Below are 23,449 nucleotides of genomic sequence, written 5' to 3'. Positions count from 1 at the left end.
TTCTAATCAGAGGAGTGTTCCAGAATATTAGGAATACCTTTAAGCATATTCTCAATTTGATGAAGCAGTGAGCTACCAAACTTTTTTATATAAACACAGTAAACTTCTTCATTGGCTATGTACTTAAATTACCTCCAAGGAAATAAATGATTTAAGTCAATGGAAAGTTCAACTGAAATGAAAAACACCTTTATTATAAAACTGGCACAACAGGAAACTTACTTACAGCCTGAGTGTTGTTTGTTGATTTTGCTTTGTGCAAATAATCACAGCCCAAGGCAGATTCCTTCCTACGTTTCCACAGCCTGCACCTAAAGTGCTTATGGCTTTATTTACTAGCATAATTCAGTGAAATGTCTATTGTACCCCTTCAGGGTCACCTTTTAGTAAACCTTAGTATGCAGGAAGCTAAGGTTAAATTTCAAAAAGTATCTTTGTTTCTTTTGTCTGAAGAGGGCAAAGTTACTTTGCAAAAATCATTCGTGACTAAGTGTTGCTGGTACATGAGCCTTAGGTCACTTGCTATGATGAAAGCTCTTATCTTTGACCAAAACATCAGGGACCTGGTTCATAGATCTCAAGCCAGTTTATGATGCATTCTTCTGGATTTCTTTTTTCTTTCAATTCTTTTCTCCTAATATGCACAGCTCTTATACCAAGCAAGGTATCTAGTCCCAATGTGCAAACTCTCACTGCCCGGATAACAGCCATATCAGCACTGAGTCATCTCTTGGTTTTATTCCTGTTAAGAAGATGCTCTGAGTCAATGCAGGTACATCCCAGAGCAAGCTTCTCCAGGACTCCGTGTCCGGCCAGAGCCAGCCATTCTTTTCAGGGAGGCATGAACAACAATTGATCGACACGACAGTGATTTTCAGGGGCTCAAGACGGTTTTTAAACACTATTAATTTTAAGAATTAGACTATTGCTGTTCTATATTGTTAAAAAAAAAAAAATCAAGAGATTTATCTCTTTGTCAACATCCCAGAGCCAACTGTGATCAATATTTTCAAGAGTATCTTTTATCAGGATGTCCACCCCAGGGAACTCAGGCCTCTTACTCTCTGTCCTCCTACAAACTTCCCCCGGATCAAAGTTCCTATTGTAACGAGGTATTAAAAAACAAACAAACAAAAAACCCTAGGATTTGAGGGTGAAGCGAGCATTCTGGAATTAATCAGGGATAGTGGTTGCACAGTATTGTTAATATAGGAAAATGAATGAATTATACACTTAAATTGTACACATGGTGTATTTTATGTTATGTGAATTTTATCTCAACGGGGGGAAAAACGATCCTCACTAGGATGTAATGACTAACACCCTGTCAGTTTTAAGTGTATTTTAATGAGAGTGCCTTGGGCCCAAGTAAAATCTTGAGTTGGTAGAGTTCCAAGCATTCAGAAAGAGGTCATATTCCTGTTTATCTTGTGTAGTTGTTCATGTTGGTCTAGGTTTTTTCAACAATGCCATCCTGTGCTCTTGATTTTCTATCAGCCTAGCTCTTTGAGAGGCTGTTCTTCCTCAGACGAAGAACCAATTACTTGATCAATAGTTCTACATACAACCATCCTTTCACTATGGAACACAGATATTTATCTTACCAGAGTTTTCAAAGAAAGTATCAAGGAAGGCCCTGGGATCTCACTGTTTCAAATAGTGGGACCTTGTCAAAACATACTGTTCACCAGCCATTTCTATCTTTTCTTTTCTTTTCGTTTCTTTTTAAAGATTTTATTTATTTATTTGACAAAGAGAAATCACAAGTAGGCAGTGAGGCAGGCAGAGAGAGAGAGGAGGAAGCAGGCTTCCTGCCAAGCAGAGAGCCCGATGCGGGGCTCAATCCCAGGACTCTGAGATCATGACCTGAGCCGAAGGCAGAGGCTTAACCCACTGAGCCACCCAGGCTCTCCTCACCAGCCATTTATTGAGGCTGCATGGGCTTTCATCTGATGGTTGGTGGAAGCGTAAACAGACAGCCTATACTTCCCTACCACTGTCAAGGGTGTGACTATCTTGGACAGAGGTTACAAGAACTTAGGAAAACAAAAAGTGGAGATTTCCCCCCTCAGACATACACATTATCCCAACATCTTCAGAAAAGGGATTTCTTTTAAGCACTTCTACCTAATCCTCAAAAAATAGAAGCTATCGCAAGGTGGGATATTCTACATTGTAGACCAATAAATGTCGGTAGTTAACAACAGGGACAATGAGAGAACGTAGGAGTGGTAACTTCAACATGTGCTAAGTATAAGACGTTCCTGAGGAGTTTCAGTATTTACCTCATAGAAATAGTTTATATTTATCTTTATAATCTCTAGGTCTCACTAAGAGATTTCCTGTCAGTTGTCTCTTCTTTAGTCCACTGAAGTCCTTCTGAAATAGAGCACCTTCCTAAAATAGAACCCCACAGCCAAAGTCTGATTTCAGGTTTCCTTCAAGGATAAGCCACTGCTCCAGGACTCCCTGCAGAAATTTCATGAAGATCCGAAGATATGTTACTTATTTACGATGGTCAAAGTTAGGGCAATTCTAATTTTTAAAAGGACATTCTGGAAACCTCTCGGCCTGAAAAATCACTCATGTGAGAACTAGGTGTTGCTGAGGACTTTATGGGTTGCCAGTGACAAAAACCAAAATGAAACTTTAACTGAAATGCAAGTGTAAGCAGAAAAGAAGGAAGGAGGCAGAGACACAGGGCTTTTGGATGGCTCATTTGGCTCCTCTTTGCTACTGGCTCCAGTTGAACGACCTCAGGTGCAAATCAGGAAGGATGGCCCAGCTGTGCTCATCTTGAGTGAAGATATGCTTCTGCCTGCTCAGAACCACTTACCTCTTTCTTCCGTAGCAGAAGCATGATCTCCTGTGTTCCTCTTCCATTCTCTGAAGTCCAGTGCGATGGTTCATCACAATGTCCCTTCCCCCTTGAGCCAAGGGAAGCCTTGTGAATAGCTATCTTACCCTCTTTCTGATTAACTTTCTCTCTCTTTCTTTTTTTAAGTAACTTTAATAAGCATTGGCTTACAATACTTGGACAACCAAAGAACTTTAACTTACACCCAACTCCAGGGAACAGAACTTCTTTCTCACAGTATTTATTCAGTATTTCACGGAAGGAATCTGATCAACCGGATTTGTATCACATTCTAACCCATGGATCAATCGCTACGGCCAAGGCCATGGGATATTATTATTGACCATACCTTTGTCATGTGCCAGAGGTCAAGGGCAAGGAAATGTTATCAGAAAAAGGGAAATGGGAAAGCTTTCTGGACAGAAGACAAAAAATACTTCTCACTATCCTCTTTTAATCTATTTTAGTTTACCTTATAAACTTAGAGAAGATATCCACGAGTTGAAGCATCAGTCATATCTTGTCAGGAAAGTACAAAACTTATCTACTTTCAATTTCAAACTGCATATTTAGGCCCTTCCTTTGCAAAAGGCCTGGAAATCTATTCATTTTATAATTAACAAAGGGTAAGAAGATCCATTCTGAGATTTTTGGTAGGGGTCCAAAATTTGGACCTTTGCTAGCTATACCAGCTGTGGGAATTCAATGATCTCAAGGTCTCCTCCCTCCTTTGTTTGTAAGACTAATTTTGGAATTATACTATTATCCGGAAATGGTGTCCCTTCCTTCTGTCCATCCCTTAGGAATTTTTTTTTTTTTTTTTAAGTATCCCAGCTTCTAGATCCAGAGAAGTTGGATAAAAGGGCAAGCACCAGCTGATGTCAAACCAGGCACATGGGAATTGGACCTTGATCAATTTCAAAGGTTTCCTACTTAACCATGGAGACTGTTGTGATCACCAGAAGAGCATGTGCTGTTTGGCAATGTTGTCAAACAACCCAGATTAGAGCTGAGAAGGCAGGCAATTTGCAGATAAACAGTGGGACACTCCTTTGTCAAACATCAACGGACAGAGGTTTGTCAACATAAGATGAACTGGAGAATGTGGGGTTGCAAACAGTTGTCAGCCAGCTGGAACACAAGTCAGTGTAGCTTTTCCGGGTACAAACATCTTGGTGCCCAAGTAGAAAAAGTGAATGCTGTTCTCTCCTGCATTCCCCAGAAACCTCAGTATGATTTCATTTAATGACTCAGTGTTTCCTGATAGGAGGCTGAAGTAGAGAATAGCTACATTGGTCATATGAATAAGTCTGGAGGAATGAGTGGGTACTTTTGGGGGGCTTGAGCTCATCAAATCGAGAAAGGATACACAGAGCAAGATTCCACTGGACAAGTGGGGGTCTTTTGTTTGAAAGCACAGGATTTATTTCTGGTAGTATGATAGTGTTAGATACATACTCTTGTATACTTATTAGATACATACCCCTATGTGCACTGTGTTGGTCTATAAGAATATTTGTTTTTAAAGATACACTGCCATGTAGTGAAAAGAAGGGCCATCTGTACCCCAGTGTTCATAGCAGCAGTGGCCACAGTTGCCAAACTGTGGAAAAAACCAAGATACCCTTCAACGGACAAATGGATAAGGAAGATGTGGTCCGTATATACTATGGAGTGTTATGCCTCCATCAGAAAGGATGAATACCCAACTTTTGAATCAACATGGATGGGACTGAAAGAGATTATGGTGAGTGAAATAAGTCAAGCAGAGAGAGTCAATTATCATATGGTTTCGCTTATTTGTGGAGCATAAGGAATAACATGGAAGACATGGGGAGCTGGAGAGGAGAAGGGAGTTGGGGGAAATTGGAGGGGGAGACAAACCATGAGAGACTGTGGACTCTGAGAAACAATATGGGGGTTTTGGAGGGGAGGGGGGTGAGAGGTTGGGTAAGCCTGGTGGTGGGTATTATGGACGGCATGTATTGCATGGAGCACTGGGTGTGGTGCATAAACAATGAATTCTGGAACACTGAAAAGAAATTAAAAAAATAATTTTTTTAAAAAAAGAAAAAAATAGATACCCTGACTTGGACCAGATTATCTTATAAAATAATGCCACAATTTCATGTTGGACAAAAAAGATGTAACTAAGAATAAATCAAGAGGGAATGTAAGAGGAACATCATTATTCCTGATTTGTGTAATATGCAGTTAGATCCAGAAGAAGCTGGCATAATAATTGGTGCCTGTACGATCTGAGAACATTTTTGCTCTTCTAGAGATGCTTTCCTTAATCCCAGAAATTACAGCTGAGAATGTTGCTCTGCTTTTCCAGTAAGACCTGGAAGTCTTGCCATGCCAAGCTGTCTTCTAGACCTAAGCCCACTGGCAGAACATCAGTTCCACAAAGATGGTCTAAGCATGGTCCATGGGCCCATTTTTTTTCACTGGCTAACCCTGGTGAATAAGGAAAGAGCACTGTTCCCATTCCAAGGAATGTTGACTCAAACTTGGCAAACAAAAGTGGGAAGACCCCTTAGTCACAAACCGATCTTGAGTTCTTATGAACTTATCAATTATAATTCCAAAAGGTGAAATTTCTGAAACTAAAGAATTAAAGGATACAAGACAGATGGTGGAGAGGTACATGTATGTTTCATGAATGGCCAAAAGCAAGGATTATAAATTATGAGGCCTCAAAGGTAAAAAAAAAAAAAAAAAAAAAAGCACTTACAAAACTCAGGTCAATAGGATCAAACCTTCTTAGTTTTATAGAATCCTAACATTACCTTCACTCTAATATTCCTAAATTTATAAGGTAATGGGTAATAAAACTTTTACCACACTGAGCTATGTATACAAGAGGATTCTGACTTAAGATAAAAAAGTCTCATCTTCTGAGCTGATCCCAAGAGTTCAAAACCTATTTGACAAAGATTCCTTTCCAGATGCTTTATCCCAGCTCACTAGAGAAACACCTTTGGTGGCACTTTAGGGTAAACAGGTTTTTCCAACTCTGGATGAGTGCCAAAATGTACAGTTTTATCCCAGGTTGCTAAGTAAATTTCCGATAAAAGGTAGTTAATTTTCAATATGCTTTTTTTTTTTTTTTGCCAAGTATGCCACAACCAGGTGCTAATTCATTTTCATTTAAAGTTACATATAATGTGGGATGCCTGGGTGACTCAGTGGGTTAAAGCCTCTGCCTTCAGCTCAGGTCATGATCTCAGGGTCCTGGGATCGAGCCCCGCATCGAGCCCCTCATCGGGCTCTCTGCTCAGCGGGGAGCCTGCTTCCTCTTCTCTCTTCCTGCCTGCCTCTCTGTCAAATAAATAAATAAAAAATCTTAAAGTTACATATAATGTTAATCCATATATCAGTTTTGTTGGCTCTCTTTCAAAGATTACCTGGAGTTTTAAAAGGAGAACTCTTTGAATATATACTTTCAATTAAGTTTTAATATCTCACATACCTACAGAAATCATATTACTAGAACTAAAAATCAAGATATTGACTGCCATAAAATCTAACATATAAATTTATATTCATACTAAAAACTATTTGAAACCAGGGAGTGCCTGGATGGCTTAGTCCAGTAAGAATCTGCCTTCAGCTCAGGTCATGATCCTGGGGTTCTGGGATCACCCCTGCATCACATCGCATTGGGTTCCCTGCTGAGTAGGGAGTCTGCTTGTCCCTCTCCCTCTGCCCTGCCTTCTCCCACTCATGCTCCTGGGTTTGCTCTCTCTCTCTCTTTCAGATAAATAAATAAAATCTTAAAAAAAAAAAAACCCACAACTATTTGAAACCAAGACTGTGCTTCAGAATCCCATATATAGTTATCACTAAGAGTTTAAAAAGGATTACATGAGATAGTTGAAATGCCAAATTTATCTAATTGATTTTACTTGTGAACCTTAGCAGCTAAGAGTCCCAGGGTCTTAGAAGAGAAAGTTAGTGGAATGTAATTAACACCAAAAATCCAGCAGAATGTCAGGGGACATGGAACGAAACACAGAGCTGCCTACTCTGAAAGCGAGACTTAGGGCTTATCTTTCACTAATTACTCATAAGAAAATATTGGAACCAGACCTTATATAATCCATCTATATTAATGCTATAAACATTTCCAGATGCAAGTGGATGATCTTTTCTTTTCCATAATCATAACTTTTCCATATAAGTCCCAAGAGTCAGTAATTGAATTTGAGAAAAGATGTCCTTCTTTTGAAGTTGCTTTTGATCTAAAGCCAAAGGGAAGTAATTTATTTAGCAGAAGCTGTGAGTTCCAAACAACAATGTACATGAGGGAATATTGGCAAGTAAAATAAAGCACCTTAATTTATTTGTCAATAAAGCAGTACCAAGATGCTAAGAATTCAGTTCTGAATAAATTCTTAAGGAAATGGAAACTGGTTTGAGGTTTTCTTTTTTCCTTCCCCATGAGCACATGATGAAAACTCCTATTAATGTTATATAAAAAGACTTTGGTCCTTTGAAATCATTCCGAAAGAAAAGTGATAGACCTATAGTCTTATTGCCTCAATTACATCAGCTTTCCTTTGGGTTAAAGTAATAAACACTCTTCTCCATTCTTAATGACTGGTTTCACATGTGTATTTCTATTTTGGTGAAATTGTATTCATATTATTCCTGGAGTTATTACATGCATCCATTATATTAAACACTATTTGGTGCTTATAAAAGTGAAGCAATGGTAAAAAAAAATCTTGATTGAACTTCAAATCGCAGGAGAGGAAAATATAATAAAAAGATTATATGAGAGAAATAAAATCTACATGAAATGAGCAAAATTCAAGCCTAATTGAAATATGACAGCCATATTCAATGACTAGGAATTTTCCCCCAAAGTACCATGCTGCCTGCTACCTAAAGGCTTTGCATTCGCCACTTCCTCTTTCTAAGATGTCATAACCTTTCTTCTCAACTCCCAACCTTGCCTTCTTTTGTCTTTTGATCCTTTTTCAGAATCTCTTTTGCAGCCATTTCCACCACCCCTAGCATCTCCCCACCCACCCCCTGGCCTTCCCATGAGTTATATAACCAATAGATCTTGAGTATACCAAAGTCATAAAATCTATTACAAGTATCTTTTTGCTTATTCTTTATTACCAATAGACTTGAGGTTTCTTAAAAAGAAACAAGAGATGGTGTCTTATTTTTCTTTGTATCCACAGCCTAGCACAGTGCCTGATGCTTCAGGGTCATGAAATGTTAGATGGATGGATATTGAACAAAACTTAATGGGTCCTGGTGCTCTATTGCTTAATATGTTTATGAATTGCTAGGTGATGGAATGAGTTTGCCTACTAAATTAAAAATTCAGTACCGGCTCATATGGCAGATTTCCCAGGGAACAAATTGTATTTTCAGATACCCACGGAGTTGTTAGCACAGCTACTGGCTCCCAGGTTGAAGTAGATTATCAAATCCTGGGAGTGATTTGAACGATTGCTGATTGTGCTGCACTGTATCATAATAAGTTGCTTCTGACCTATCTCTAGCTGTGTTATTTTGTGACTTTTTACTTTACTATTTCAGCTGTGACCAATGTCATGTACATATATTTAGATGGCTTAAAATCTGACACCCGTGTTCAAGTCAGGGGTTTGTCATTACATTGGTCAATCCTGTAAAACTGGACTGACCACTAGTTCCAAAATCCTTTATATCTACTCTTAAAACTGTCTGGTCTCCCTGCCCTACTCAGCTGTTCGGACCTGTAACCAGCATTCTTGTGTTGGCTAGAGCCTATATACCTTGAGCCACCCTGATCCTGCTCATCAGGCCTCCTGCTTTCTGAACTCTTCTTGACATCTTCTAGCTTTATCACTGGTCAACAATTTTATGATGATTTATTTGGTTTTAATACTTTAGGTGACATTTTGCATTCTCACTCATTTAGTGACTGACCAATATATCCCTTGATGTATATCTGCTTCCAGACATTTATTTAGATAATATCCAGACAGATTCCAGACAGATATTTAGGTAATATCCTGCCTAATCCTAGCCCAGACATTAAGATTCTCTCCCCTGTGGCCTGATGCTCCCATCAAGCTGGTCTGGTTCCCACAGATACCAAGATCTCTTAGAAATTTAACCTTCAGTGGTCTGGCTCAAGTCAGCTGTTACTTACTTTCATTTAAATCATGATTATCTAATCCCTGGTCCTTCACAAATGGCCTCATTAGTTTCTTTTCTTCAGTCATTTCAGCACTTTACATTAAGGGAAGATAAATCATGCAGAAGTAGATTTTGGGTAATATCATTTTTCATAGTCAGAAATACTTCAACAGCTTCCCATTGCCAGTGAAATAAAATTCATTTTTTTTAGCCAACATTCAGAGCCCTCCATAAAGTAGACTCACCTTATCTTTCTAGATTTATTTCTTAAAATTTCCCTTTACATACTCATATTCCCTCTCTCTATCCCTTGCCGACAAAACCTTTGATGGAAGCCCTCTATTTCTGGTCTCTACTCCTGCTGACAAAGTAACAAAACCTGCCTGATTGGTTTTACTCTGCATGATTACAGATCTCAGATGAGCATTTAACTTTGCCCAGCCAAAGGGCTGAGATTATTTTTTTCCAGGAAGCTGCTTTCTCACTCTCTAAAACAACTATTCTCTACCTTCTTATCTCTTCTCAAACCTTGCTCCCCTCCCCCACACTTACACCCAGCTGATGACCTCACCTATAATTTACTATGAATACACTGGCTGTCAAAAGGGGACTCTCTCATCTTTCCACTGCCAAAACTAAATTCTTGCTTCATATTGTCACATGTGTTCTCCTGATTGCTTTTTCTTATCAGTGGAAAAAGTGTTCCTCCTCACGTTCAAGGTTCTATCCTCCACTAGTGCTCTAGTCCCCATGCTTCTCACCTTCCTATGTATGTCCCTTAAAATTTACCCTGCTTCACACTTGCATCACAGACTCCTCTTTTCCAGATCATTCTTATCTGCATAGGAACATGTTGGTATCTCACATCTCTGCAAAAGCTTGCTCTGGTTTCTCATCATTCAGTACCTTTTCCCACTCTTATTCTAAGATAAGCAACTCTACAGTCTTCAACTGCTCACACCCTTCCCATTTGCCATTTAATCCACCAGTCTTAGTCCCTCCACCCCATTTAGATGATCATCTTCCATTGAAAGTGCAATCAAGGTCCCCAACAACCTTCATGATGCCAGAGCCAGTGTAAACCTTGCTATGCTCCCGTTACTTGAATTTATAGTGTTGTACAACACAAATGACCACCCCTTTCTTCTTCACAGATTTCCATTCCTGGCCTATGTCAAACCACAGAGTCCTGGTTTTTCTTCTTCCTTATTAGTTACTTCTTTGTCTAATTTATTGAAATCTACTTTATAGAATCTCTAAAGATCTTTAAGGCCTAGTTCAAGACCCATTCTTCCTCTGAATCTTCAGGTTTTCCCTGAATTATTTTGTTCATTCTTATGGCCTCAAATATCACTGATAGTCTAATAATTCTTATATTTGTATCTCAGGTCCATCTTTCACTTTTTGACTCTAGACTCATATACTTGCAGGTGAACTTTGTATTTCCTCTTGTTTATCTAACCTTCCAACTTAACTGTGCTTCAAACATGGTCTTTTCCTATCTTCTCCCATCCTAGGCAATGGCATCGCCACTACCCAATTGCTCAATCGAAATACACTGGTAAGAAGAAAAGCTACAGATTGAGATCACTGCAATAAATAAATGGAGCTCTATGATATAAAGTAAAGGTTGGAATAGAAGGGAAGAACACATTGATGAGGTAGGTCAGCAAAAAAACTCTTTAAGAAGGAGAGGACATTTCAACTGAAACATGAATTATAAGAAAGAGTCAGTGAAGCAGAGAGGCAGAAGAAAAGCATATTCCAAAAGGAAATAGCAAGTTTTTTTTCTCTTTAAAATTATGTTCAATTAGCCAAAAATTAGTTTTTGATATGTTGAATGATTCATTAGTTATGTATAACACCCAGTGCTCACCACCACATGTGCCCTCCTTAATATCCATCACCCAGTCACCCCATCCCCCCACCCCCATCCTTTCCCTAACTCTCAGTTTGGTTCCCAGAGTCCAGAGTCTCTCATGGTTTGTCTCCTTCTCTGATTTCTTCCCATTCAGTTTTCCCTCCCTTCTCCTGTGGTTCCCTGCACTATTCCTTATGGTCCACGTGTGAGTGAAACCATACGATAATTGTCTTTCTCTGCTTGACTTATTTCATTCAGCATAATCTCCTCTAGTTCCAACCATGTCGATGCAAATGGTGGGTACTCATCCTTTCTGATGGAAATAGCAAGTCTTAAAACTGTTTCAGAAATGTAGTTTTGTGTTTTTTCATAATAGTAACAAGTCTAATATCCCCAGAGAGAAGTAAATGGGGGGAAAATAACAGGATGAGTGTGTAAGGATAGGCAGAGACTAGATCAAATCTGAGTATTTCAGTAGTCCAGGTGAGAGTTAGTGGTGGCTGGGACCAAAGAAGCAGAATTGAATAGAATGGATTTCAGTTAACTTTTAAAAAATTGTTTTGATTGTGGTATAATAGACATAAAACATTTGTCATCTTAACTCTTGGTAGGTGCATTACTCAGGAGCATTTAATACACTCACAGTGTTGTGTGACCATCACAACTAAAGATATTAAAACCTTTTTCATTATCTCCAAAAAAATTCTCTTCTTTTTACACAATAACTCGCCCTTCCTTCCAGCCCCTGGTAATCTCTACTTTCTGTTTCCAGGACTTTGTCCATTATAGGTACTTCATATAAGAGGGATTATACAATGTTTATACCTCAGTTTCTGGCTAATTTCACTAAGCATAATGTTTTCAAGGTAATCCATGCCAGAGTAAACATTAAAACAACATTCCTTTTCATGGATGAGTAATAGTCCATTGTATGTATGTGCCACATATTTTATCTAAAATTGGCTTGATCTTTACTCTGGAAATAGAATTAGTGAGACACGTGTTGAATTGGATGTGAGTATGGATATGAAGTTAACAAAGATGATTCCTAGGATTCTAACTTGTGAAAATAAATTTCAGGGGATTAATTGAATGAAATGGGGAACACTTAGAAAGACATACCTTAATCCCAATCAAACTGAGTTCATAACCTTGAGGATGAAGGAGGATTCCTGAGGGATGAGGCCTCCCCTGAGTCTTAAATGATTAACGTGAGTTAACCATATAGAGAAAGATGCATGGGAGTTGGCTGGATACAGAAGAAAATTGAAAAAGAAAGGACCCAGTGATAAAAGTCATGATGATTTTTGTTTTCTTTTACCTGGAGTATCTCTCCCTAATTCTTCATACCCTGTTCAAAATTGTCCTGATCTTCAAGTCCCAGGTGAAATGCCACCTCTTCAGGCTTCCTCAGGCACTTATGTTCTTTTAATGACTTTTACCTCTTCTGGCTTATAAACCATTTGTGTCTATTTCTTACCTACTACACCATAAGCCCTTTAAAGGAATTGTATTACATTGTTAGCATATTTGTATTCTCTCACTGTACCAAGTATTGTTGCCTTGCATAAAGAAAATAGTCAACATGTGTTGGTTTTTAGGAGAATATCATTATTAGGAACGGGGGGAAAAAATGTTATGCCAGGTGCCTGGGCAGCTCAGTCAGTTAAGCATCCAACTTTTGAATTTCAAAAACTATTATTTGAAGACTTTTAAGTTCTTTTTTCCAAAAATTGATTTATTTTAGAGAGAGAGACAGGGCATGCAAAGCGGGAGAGGTGGGGCAAAGGGAAAGAGAGCGAGAAAGAATCTCAGGCAGACTCCTCTATTAGCACTGAGCCCCACCCTAAGACACCTGAGCTGAAACCAGAGTCAGACACTTAACGGACTGAGTCACTAAGCCCCAACTTAAGTTCTTCTTCTTTTCTTTTTTTCCTAAGGATTTTGTTTATTTATTTGACAGACAGAGATCACAAGTAGGCAGAGAGGCAGGCAGAAAGAGGAAGGGAAGCAGGCTCCCTGCTGAGCAGAGAGCCTCACATCAGGCTGGATCCCAGGACCCTGGGATCATGACCTGAGCCAAAGGCAGAGGCTTCAACTGACGGAGCCAGCCAGGTGCCTTGCTTAAGTTCTTTTTATCAGAATTAAGGTGTCATTACAGATTGGGAGCAGAGTTAAAAGCCCCCAAGTTAACAAACTCAACATTATAGAACCTTGTTACCTCAAGAGAAAAGGTAGATAATCCTGAGATAATTGAGGGCCTGTGTTTTGCTGCTGTCATTGTTTAGTTTTGTTACCATGTAAATCTAATCATCAGAAAGATCAAGTCCTAGATGGAACTAGCAGTAAAGTACAGATGCAGTCATTTCTAACTTACACAAAATTGGCTTAGTATCTAAGTTTCTCACCTTAGTTGAGATGCAGCCTAGATTTCCAAATGCCTTAGAATAATCTATGTGAGCTTAATACAGATTCCTAGTATAATGAGAAGTACTTCGAAGTGCATACATAGCTTTTTAGATACATCACTGATACAGAGAGAATTAATCTCTATCAATCTAACAGTTCACTTGGCAACTTGCAGTGGTTCTCTAAATCACATTATCATTGTTGTCCAGTCTTACGAAGGTACAGTATTGTTTCACATGATGTTCTGAAAAAACTTAGATTTTTATGGATTTAAAAAAAAATTTTAGTAATGTGTATGAGAGTTGGTCAAATGTGCAAATAAAGATTAAAAAAAAAAAAGTCAGAGTCTGGTTAAATATAAACCCATGCCAGCATTAGGAAAAGAAACAGTAGAGAGTAGGTTTATGTGAAAATAAAAGAACAGAGAAAATAATGCCCTCCATTGTTCAGAGTGACAAAGAATTGGCAGGCATCCAAATGCCATGGGAGACAAGATTAATACTAAGTATATCTGTCAACATCCTGTTTGAAAATCTTAGCCAGGATCAGAGGTATCTGAAAACATCCAAAGGGGGTTTCGCCTAAGAATGAGTCATATTCTCTGCAGCATGGAGCCCTAAAATGCCAGTATAGGATGTTAGAAGTGAAACAGAACTTACTGATCATCTTGTCCAACTCCCATGTTTTGCAGATGAGAAGAATGGGCCTAGAAAACCCTCTCTCCACTCTGCAGGTGCTGGGAGGGACCAGCCAAGGAATACACAGACTATGGACTTTAGATCCACACAGAATTGGTCTGAACCCAGCTTAGTTACTCAGACAAGCCCCTTATTATCTCTGACTCTAATTTCTTCAGCTACAACTTGGGAGTAACTATTCTGGAGAGGGTCTATGATGTCAGAAATAAAGTGCACAAAGCATCTGGCACCTAGAGAATCAACAAATGCTAAGTCTTATTCTCCCCAATCCTGGGATTAGTGGCAGAACAAGGAAGCCCTCTTCAATCCAAGTGTATCCTCAATATATCCTCAGAGATCCCCAGTCACACTTCCTCCCCCCAAAAAATGAGTGTGGTAAGGGTAATACACTATTCTATAAATACTTGGGCTTTTAATAACCTGGAAATATTTAATGAGTCACTACTGTATAAAATGCCAAATGGAACTTCCAGATTTTTCCAGTTCTTAAACAGAGTAAAGGACACTTGAACAGAAGGAGCAGAAATCTAGTAACTTGGTGCAAACATTCTAAATACTACTGAGGGAAACTTCCTGAACTGAATCTTCAATACATAAATGTATGTGGAGATGGGGTTTCAGTGCTTCATAGAGGATGCCAAAACTCTGTTTTTTTTTTTTTTTAAAGATTTATTTATTTATTTTAGCAGGGGAGGGGCAGAAGAAGACGGAGAGAGTGGGAATCCCAAGCACACTCCATGCTGAGTGAGCCTGACTCGAGCCTGAGATTATGACCTGAGCCAAAACCAAGAGTGGGATGCTCAATCAAATGAGCTACTCGGGTGCCCCAAGATGCCAAACTAGGCTTTCTAAGTACACAATGGCCTCTTTTTTTTTTTTAATTCAACAAGATTGTGTTAGATATATCTACCTTTTAAGACAGAAAAAAAACTTCAAAACTTCAAAGACTGAATGAATTTATAGGAAGGTAAAGGAAGATTTCTGAAGACAATGATTTATCAAAGAGTAAGACAGCTGAAATGTTTATCTGTCCTAATTAGCTATCTCCATTGTCAGTGTACCTAACGTGGAAATACAGGCCCTACCACTGACATGACAGACTTAATGAATCACAGGCAATCTGACTGCTGAGACCTTTCAGTCTTATCTAATGCTAACGTACCTTATAGACACAGTCATTGGCCATGACATAATCAATGAGGAGGAACAATTTAAGTTTCTACAATCAGGCATCTGCTCTGTTGAATGCCCTCTTTAGACTTGCCCTTTTAAAAATTAATGTGATTTTTTTTTAATTAGACAGGATTATGTTTTTAGGAAAATACCCTCTAACTGGTTTCTGCTAGTTACCATTTAGGTAATCTTCATGTGCCTAGAGTTGCCAATATGGTACCTTAGATCTGGATGGCTGAGAAAGGTAGGAGATGGAAAGGATTCCATAACTAGGAAGGATTGTAAGGAGGCCTGTAGGCTAAATCTTGTTAAACAAAGTGCTTTATTTACTCCTTGAAGTACAGGCCTGTGCTATATGATAGATATTTTGTATTAGTTTCAATCCTTTAACAATTAGGAGATTTCCCATTATAAGCGGGACTTCTAGCTTCCCTGGAAAATCAGGACACCATGGTAATTCTGGGTCTTGAAGTCTTGCCTGCCAGCCTTTTTTTTTTTTTTTAAGATTTTTTTTTTTTTTAATTTATTTAGTCAGAGAGAGAGAGTGAGAGCGAGCACAGGCAGACAGAGTGGAAGGCAGAGTCAGAGGGAGAAGCAGGCTCCCCATGGAGCAAGGAGCCCGATGTGGGACTCGATCCCAGGACGCCGGGATCATGACCTGAGCCGAAGGCAGCTGCTTAACCAACTGAGCCACCCAGGCGTCCCGCCTGCCAGCCTTTTGTTAGAACTGAACAGTTGTAGCCCCCTTAAATGCAGTGAGTGTGCTCCAATGGCCCGGCTCCCATCATTGCTGATGGGCTTACTCAGGTCAGTTCCACACACTGGCCTTACCTTCACAGCTCCTGCTAGAGTCCAAACCATATCTGACAGGAGATAAAAACCAAAGCTCAGAGAGATCAAAAGACTGATATTAGCTCTTGGACCTAGTTCTCCCACACAGCTGTTTGTTTGTTTGTTTGTTTTCCCATTTTAGAAAGTCTTTGATGAGTATTAGAGTGTTGGCTACTTCTGAAGAGATCAAGTAAGCACAAAAATACAATCCAGAGCAATATCTATAAGGATTGAAATATCTAGGTAAAAAGTAATGGCACCACAGACAAAATACTATAAAATTTGTAATCCTAGGTTACAAATATATTCTTAAAAGGAGGCCTAATTATTTTCAGGCAATTGGATCATATAATTTTTTTTTAATTTCTAAACTGCCTTTATTTGGGTTCCAAATGTTAATACACACTCAGAACCACATGGAGAATTAGTGGAATTTAAATTCCCAGGCCCTTTCTTGAGGAAGTCCTGACTTACTAAAGCTATGGTGAAATGCAAGAATTTGCATTTTTGATGAGTATCACAGGTGATTTATTATACTTCTCACAGTAAGAGGTCACTTTCAGATATTCAGTTCTGATCTCAAGCTCCAGACCTTAAGCATGGGGCTCTGTCCTCTTCACTCAGAGAATGGATGTTTACCATGGTCCCTGCATTAGCTTCCTTCTTTTTCTGTGTTCTCTGTGTTGTGGTTTATGAAAGAAAAATCCAAAGAAGATACAACTGACAGAGTAGAGGGATCCGAATGTAATTCACTAAACATAATTGCTCTATTGGAATGTTTTTTCCAGTGACTAGGTTAATGATTATAGTATCTTCTACCCACTCTATGGACTCTATATGTCTATGGATTCAGCTCCTCTTCCTAAAGAAAACTTGCTTTGAATTGAAAAAAATTCAACTAGAACTGAAAAAAAAAAAAAGTCTACCATGAATTTTTAAAACTTTGATTTAAAACATGAAGTCAACTTGTTTTGTTTCTTCCCTAAAATTTGTATCTTTTACAGGTTTTATACTTTGTCTCCTATGCCTGTTAGACAGATTTTTAATATAACCAAAAAAGCAAAATAAATATTGTTACACAGTAGTTCCTTCCCATGTGACCATGATTTGATTCCACCCAGTTGAACTAGATCTCATTTGCTATATTAGAGCAAAATCTACTTAAGCTTATCTTACTCAAAGTAGTTTTAAAGGGAAAAATTCTATATTCAGTCTAAAAAAGGTAAAAAAAAAAAAAGTGAGGTAAAATATTAGTTTCTTAGAGAGGAGAGGTCGCCAAAAAAAGGAATATCTGTCTTCAATTAATCCATACCGAAAGTCTGCAGAAGTAATACCACATTACAGAAGATAACAAGAAAGAAGGGGAATTTCATAGAAGCAGAGCTGAATTCCCAGTAGTCTAGTTTTGAATGTGTAAGTTCAGGTTCTCGGGTTATAAGTGCAAACAATAAAGCAATTCTTGATGTGAAAGCAGGCATATCTAATCAGGCCACTCTTAGAAGAAGAGGTAAGGCCATGGAAGATTTTTAGTATCATTTAATGGAAACCAACCTTATGCATATATGGAATAATACAATTTTCAGAAAGAGGCATATATAATGTTTTCTCTTCTCAGTTTTTCTCCTAAGAATTAACTTGAGAGGATTTTCTCATTCCTTTGTTATCCTTCAACATTTTGCTTTAAAATAGATGTTTTACTTTAGGAAAGCCCTGTAAAAAATTACTTGAGGTAAAATATATGTTTATAAAAAAATAAAAAATTATATTAAAAAAAATTACTTGAGGATGTGAAAATATTTAAGAGTCTTTTTAATGTATTTTACTTCAAAAGTAACTTTTATAATACTGAAACATAGGTTAATATGCTTCAGAAGGAATTATCTGACATGATTATATCCAGTAATTTAGCCCCTCCTGATATCAAAGGAGAACTTTAAGATACTGGGTAGTACAACAGTAGCGGTTTGTTTGTTTTTTTAAGATTTTATTTATTTATTTGACAGATAGAGATCACAAGGAGGCAGAGAGACAGGCAGAGAGAAAGAGGGGGAAGCAGGCTCCTGCCGAGCAGAGAGCCCGATGTGGGGCTCGATCCAAGGACCCTGGAATCATGACCTGAGCCGAAGGCAGAGGCTTTAACCCACTGAGCCACCCAGGTGCCCCAACAGTAGTGGTTTTTAAAAGAGGTTTTAAAAAGTTAGTTTCAGCTTTATCATTAACATAGGAACTTAGCAAATGGATACCTTTAAAACAGGCTAAAGAATATTTTAAGGGTCTGAAAGAATTCTTAATGTGGTCCAAATACTAGCTAGTAGAGTAGGAGAGCTGAGTTAGTTACCAGAATCAGAGTTCCCTATGTACTAGAGGGCTTGTTTATAGGTGCAGTAACTTAAGAAAAAAAAAATGCCCTACTTTAGGCAACATTAAGTAGCCCTGTTTTGCAGGAAGGTTGGTGTGAGGTAGAAGAAGGGAGAAGTAGGATAAACAGGGAGGAGATGGGCACTAACACAGCACAGCAAGTGAGAAAGGTTGCTGGATCCCATGAAGTACCCAGGATATGGAAGGACCAGACTTAACAGTGAGGCCCATTTCCAGATGTACATCCCCAGCACTGTCCTACCAGCTCTCAGGCTTGAGGTGGGAGAGAGGGAGAGGGTAGAAGGATGGAGGCCGCTGGGGCCAAAAGGATTCTGGGGTAAATTGTAGCAATTCTGTACTTAGGACAGAACTATGGTTTCTCAACAAGACTTGGGGCTCTGGACCACGTGGGTCACTTCTGAGGAAGACAGACTTGCTCTGTGAGCACGGGTCCCTGACCTCAGTTTTGCCTTCTCTGTGGCGCCTGCTCCGGATTCCAGGGCAGTGATAACATCCAGAGAGTGGGTTTCTTAAAGTCAAGTAGCTTTTTAGGAAGAGAATAAAAATTTAGTAAATGACTCATGAGTCACGGATGTGTTTTGAAATGGAGTTCCAATGTTATAGAATGCTGGTCATTTTAAACTCCAGATTAAAAGTTAGAATGATGTTTTTATTTTTCTGTTTTGCATTTTTTTTTTTTTTTTTTAGAGCGTAAGGGTGGGATAGGGGAGGCTTCTTTCCCATAAAACAGTTTAAGATGTGGTTTAAGATGGGTTAAAAGAGGGCTAAAAAAACAACCATCCTAAACTGACATTTGCTTGAGGAGGACAGATGTAAAAGACAAGCAGTGGAAAAATGAAGACACCCAGAAGCAGAGACCCAGGCTCTGCTCTAAGGCTGCTGAATGAGCCTCCATCAGCTCACACAATGTTTGCAGAAGAGGAAATGTTGAGAGACAGTTTCTGGAACAACAGGGCTGACTTAATTATAAAGCTCCGAAGTCAGCAAGCAGAAGGCCTGCTTCCGAATTTAAAGGCATATATATATATATATATATATATATATATATATACAGCTTCTCAAATGCCACCCATAAATATGAAAGGGGGCTACACATGCCCTCCCACCACAGATAAATAAAGAAAAAAGAAAAAGGATCAATGGGATGAAGGAGAACTCGGCTACTGTCCATGCAAACCCAGTCATCCAGCAAGAGACCCTGCAGATTCAGAGCCCATCTGTGAGCTTGAAGATCCGGGCTTGATCATAATCTTCTATTACCAGACTCATTGTGTGCAGTGTTTCCACAAATGTAAGTTCTCAAAAGAACTTGCACATTTGTCTTTGAATATTTGCCCAGATATCATGAATGTGTGAACATTCCATAGGAAATGCAATGGGCATAATAAGGAGGAAGGGGCTCTAAATTCCAGGTGGGATGATAGGTGTCCTGAGTGGTTAACCTCAGTCAAGTCCGTGTTTCTGTTGATGCTCAAGTAGTAGCCTCAGATCCCCAGAGAAAAGTGTCCAGCCAGATCCAAAAAGCACCTGCATCAGTGGCAGTTTATCCATTATTTGATAGAGACATTTTAACATTTGTCTTGAATATCTCATTCTCAGGAGGGAGAACAGAAAATGAAAAACAGGGATCTGAATCCCAGCTCTGCTAATCCTAATAGTTCGGCTGTGCCCCCGTTTCCTCATTGCTCTAAAACTGGAATAACATTGTTAAGAGTTTGTTGGGAAAAAAACAGATAGAAACTTCCACGCCACTTCCTTTTCCCAGAGGCATCTCTTCTTAGAGATGCTACACCCATAAAGCCATGTGGCTTATTTCAGTTCATCCTAAACTCAGATGTAAAATGGAGTAATGTTTATTCTATTAGTTACAAGAGAGTCCCTAAGGCTGGTCCAGTTTCAAGGGGAGGGAAATTAGATTCTACATCTTGATAGGAGGTGGTAGCCAGTTTGTATTCCAGAAGAGTACATGAGATGGGATATATTGCCTTGGCCATCTTTGGGAAGGATGGTCATCCACACGTGGCTGGCTGCATCACCCAATTTTGAGGGTCCAAAGCAGAGTAGAGTCTGCTCCTATTTTCTTTGTAACAAATTCCAGTTACTCTTCAGGCCGATAAATACTTAGAGTGGGATTCAGGAAGACAAAAGAGAAACACACATTACTTATCGTAAAACATTTTCATAAGTGCACCAGAGACTCAGATAAACAGATAAGAATCCTGAGCCTGGGCCTCATGGACATAATTGCTTGGCCTCCTACAGGCTTAAATACCAAGTAAGAGAAACAGAGCAAACTCTTTTATTTAACTGGGTTTCCTTTCAAATTATTTTTTATTAAAGCAGTATGCGCCATAAGAGATGATGCTGCTGCGTGGCTCAGGTCTTACTGAATAGCTGGTGTCTCTTCTGAAAAAGGACTGATTTGGGAAAAACACTTTAACTTCCGGATTCAGGATAAAATGTTTTTCTCAAGACAATATACAGTTTGGTTAAAAACACGAGTCTTATATAGGCTATTTTTTAAGCAGAAATATGAATTAATCTAAACAATTAGACAGGATTATCGTCAATTTTATTTCACACCATAAAACTAAGCATATACTTGGGGCAGACGAAAAACAGATTCCTTGTTTTCATGAAGCTTACGTAGTGCTTGCTACTCATTCCATGTTGTTTCACTGAACTGCTCCTCAAGAAATTAAACTGTTTCGTTAAATTATAGCATTGCTAGGTAATGGCATGAAAAATCACTCCATTCTAGGGGCGCCTGGGCGGCTCCGTCGATTAAGTGTCTGCCTTGAGCTCAGGTCATGATCCCAGGATCCTGGGATTGAGTCCCACATTGGGCTTCCTACTCCCTACTGTTTCTCCCTCTGCTCCTCCCCCACTGCTCCTGCTCTTTCCCTCTCCTAGATAGATAAACAAAAACTTAAAACAACAAAAAACAGTTCCATTCCAAATGGCAAAAAATCAATCATTTCAAAAACTGAAATGGCATGAACAATCATTAGTAATCCACAGTTCTTCTAGATAGACGTAAGGCAAAGGAGGAGGACCTAGGAGTTTGGTGTCAAACCTGTGTCTCTTTTTCATTTTTATGAATGATTAGTAAAAGTTTTTGCTGATGAGAAAAATATATACATGAGGTGCCAGACACCTTATAAAACTATATTCACATCCCTATTGAATTTGATTGATTAGAAAAGTAAACAAATATAAACAGACTGGAAATTAAAAGATAAATCAGAGACATTAGTTTAGATATGAAAAGCAAACACAATTAAAAATAAAACCAAAAATAATTCAATGATGATGGACTGAGAAAAAAGAAGGAGGTTGTTTCTACACTAGCTTTAAAGAAAGCCTAAGAGAAGTCAAGAATCCCTCTCATGCTCACTTTTTTACCTTTTATCAATCCCCAACACACACAATTTTTTAAAAAAAATTTATTTATTTATTTGACAGACAGAGATCACAAGGAGGCAGAGAGGCAGGCAGAGAGGAGGAAGCAGGCTCCTTGCTGAAGCAGAGAGCCCGATGTGGGGCTTGATCCCAGGACCCCGGGATCATGACCTGAGCCAAAGGCAGAGGCTTTAACCCACTGAGCCACCCAGGTGCCCCAACACACACAATTTTGAGGTTCATCTCAAACCCCACCACACTGGAGTGATTGCAACATTCCAGTCCTATTTTAACTTGGTTCCTCCCTGACCTGTAGTCCTAATCAAATGCTTCCTATTTTCACCTGTGATTGTGCTCTATTCTCTATCATTACCTAATTGTCCTATTTGTAAGCTTTGTCAAACCAACCCCAGTAACCCAAGTTAGGAGTCTACCTACAGTAGTTGTTCAAGCACAGAGTCAGAGGAGCAGTGAGCAACCTCGTTTTCTCAATATGGAAATGTGCCAAGTGGAATGAGGTATAGATGAGAGTATCAGGGTAATAAGCTGGATGAAACGTATGAGCTTTCTTCAAGGTATTCTTTTTATAAAGGTCCTTGGAGCACATTTCTGCACCAAGACCAAAGTTGAAAGTGGGCAACACTAACCAGGTACCATCCCCAAACTTGGTCCAGCAAAAATAAATAAAAATCAGTTTTTCCTGATCTCCCTGCACACACACACATCTTATTTAGGGAGATGGAGGCCTGTGGCTCCATCACAGATAGTAAATGGTCTTAAATGGTTTAGGCAAAGTGGTCAAGGAGCTGGCAGGGAATTCACTCTTCAACTGAGTCAAGACTTAGTGTAGAGGAGGAAAACCTATTTCTCTATCCTCTTGGGTTCTGTAATTGGAGCCTGTAAATTAAACTGAAATAAGACAATGAGCAGGAGAAAAGCATACAAATATATTTGATGTTAATATTTTTATATGACACAGAGTTTCACAGGAAAGAAGTGAAAACCTCAAAGCATGGTTAGTCCTGAGAGCTCAGACACCATTTTAACAAAGGGTGATATGCTGGAGACAAAGAACAAAGGGTTGGGCTTTTAGAAGGAGTCAGTTGTGGAAAGGTAAACATATAGGGAAAAATTAATGAAGGATTGGGGTCATTTAGCAAGGTTTGTTTGCACAGATTCCGCTCAGCATCAACTCTGTATTTCTAGTGATAAGGATGGCACAAGGAAGGTACCTTTCTCGTGGGAAATTTTTGCTCTGCTCTGAGGGAGAAAGGGGGAGGGGACAACGTCCTTCCTGTCTCTGCTGTTTCTCAACTTCCTTCAGCTCCAAATAACCAACATGCCAAAGCAGCATATTTTGGGGTAGCATATTCTGATCTCCTTCACTGGCCACCCATTAGAACCTGGAAAGTTCTGTTCCTCAGTCTGCAACTTTCAAGAGTGTTTTTCAAAGAAGGATTCGGGACCCTTGGCATCCAAATTACTTTGGATGAGAGACACAAATGCAAAATCGTGGGCCTACCTCAGACCTATTAAATTAGAATATCTGGGGTGGGCCTGGAATCCACTTGTTTAACAAGATTCCAAGCAATTCTCAGATTTGGTGTTTTTCCATGCACAGGATAAATGGCGAGAGCTGTGTGTCGCCTCCTTTTGAGATCGCGTGTGTTCCAGAGTCCACTACAGCCC

The 23,449-nt window shown here is 39.1% G+C and overlaps 1 protein-coding gene across 5 annotated transcripts in view; it reads left to right on the top strand.

Moving 5' to 3' along the window:
- The window catches only part of CCDC192 (coiled-coil domain containing 192), a 198,013-nt gene that overhangs the window by 139,353 nt on the left and 35,211 nt on the right, over positions 1 to 23,449 (top strand). Inside the window, exons 7-8 of one of the 5 annotated variants that reach the window (XR_014309556.1) lie at positions 10,525 to 10,668; positions 13,969 to 13,991. The exons of 2 other annotated variants lie outside the window; for them this stretch is intronic. Coding sequence is in view for 1 of the 3 variants with exons in the window: in XM_082723101.1 (XP_082579227.1) it covers positions 13,969 to 14,150 (182 nt within the window). In the remaining 2 variants the exon portion in view is untranslated. Of the gene's footprint in view, positions 1 to 10,524; positions 10,669 to 13,968; positions 14,329 to 23,449 lie in introns of those variants that run through there. 2 more of the 5 variants (XR_014309555.1, XM_082723101.1) reach the window with 2 other exon arrangements.

This window comes from Mustela nivalis (assembly GCF_964662115.1).
Source record: "Mustela nivalis genome assembly, chromosome: 3".
In the NCBI taxonomy this organism is placed as follows: domain Eukaryota; kingdom Metazoa; phylum Chordata; class Mammalia; order Carnivora; family Mustelidae; genus Mustela; species Mustela nivalis.
This window is presented reverse-complemented; position numbering and strand designations above follow the sequence as displayed.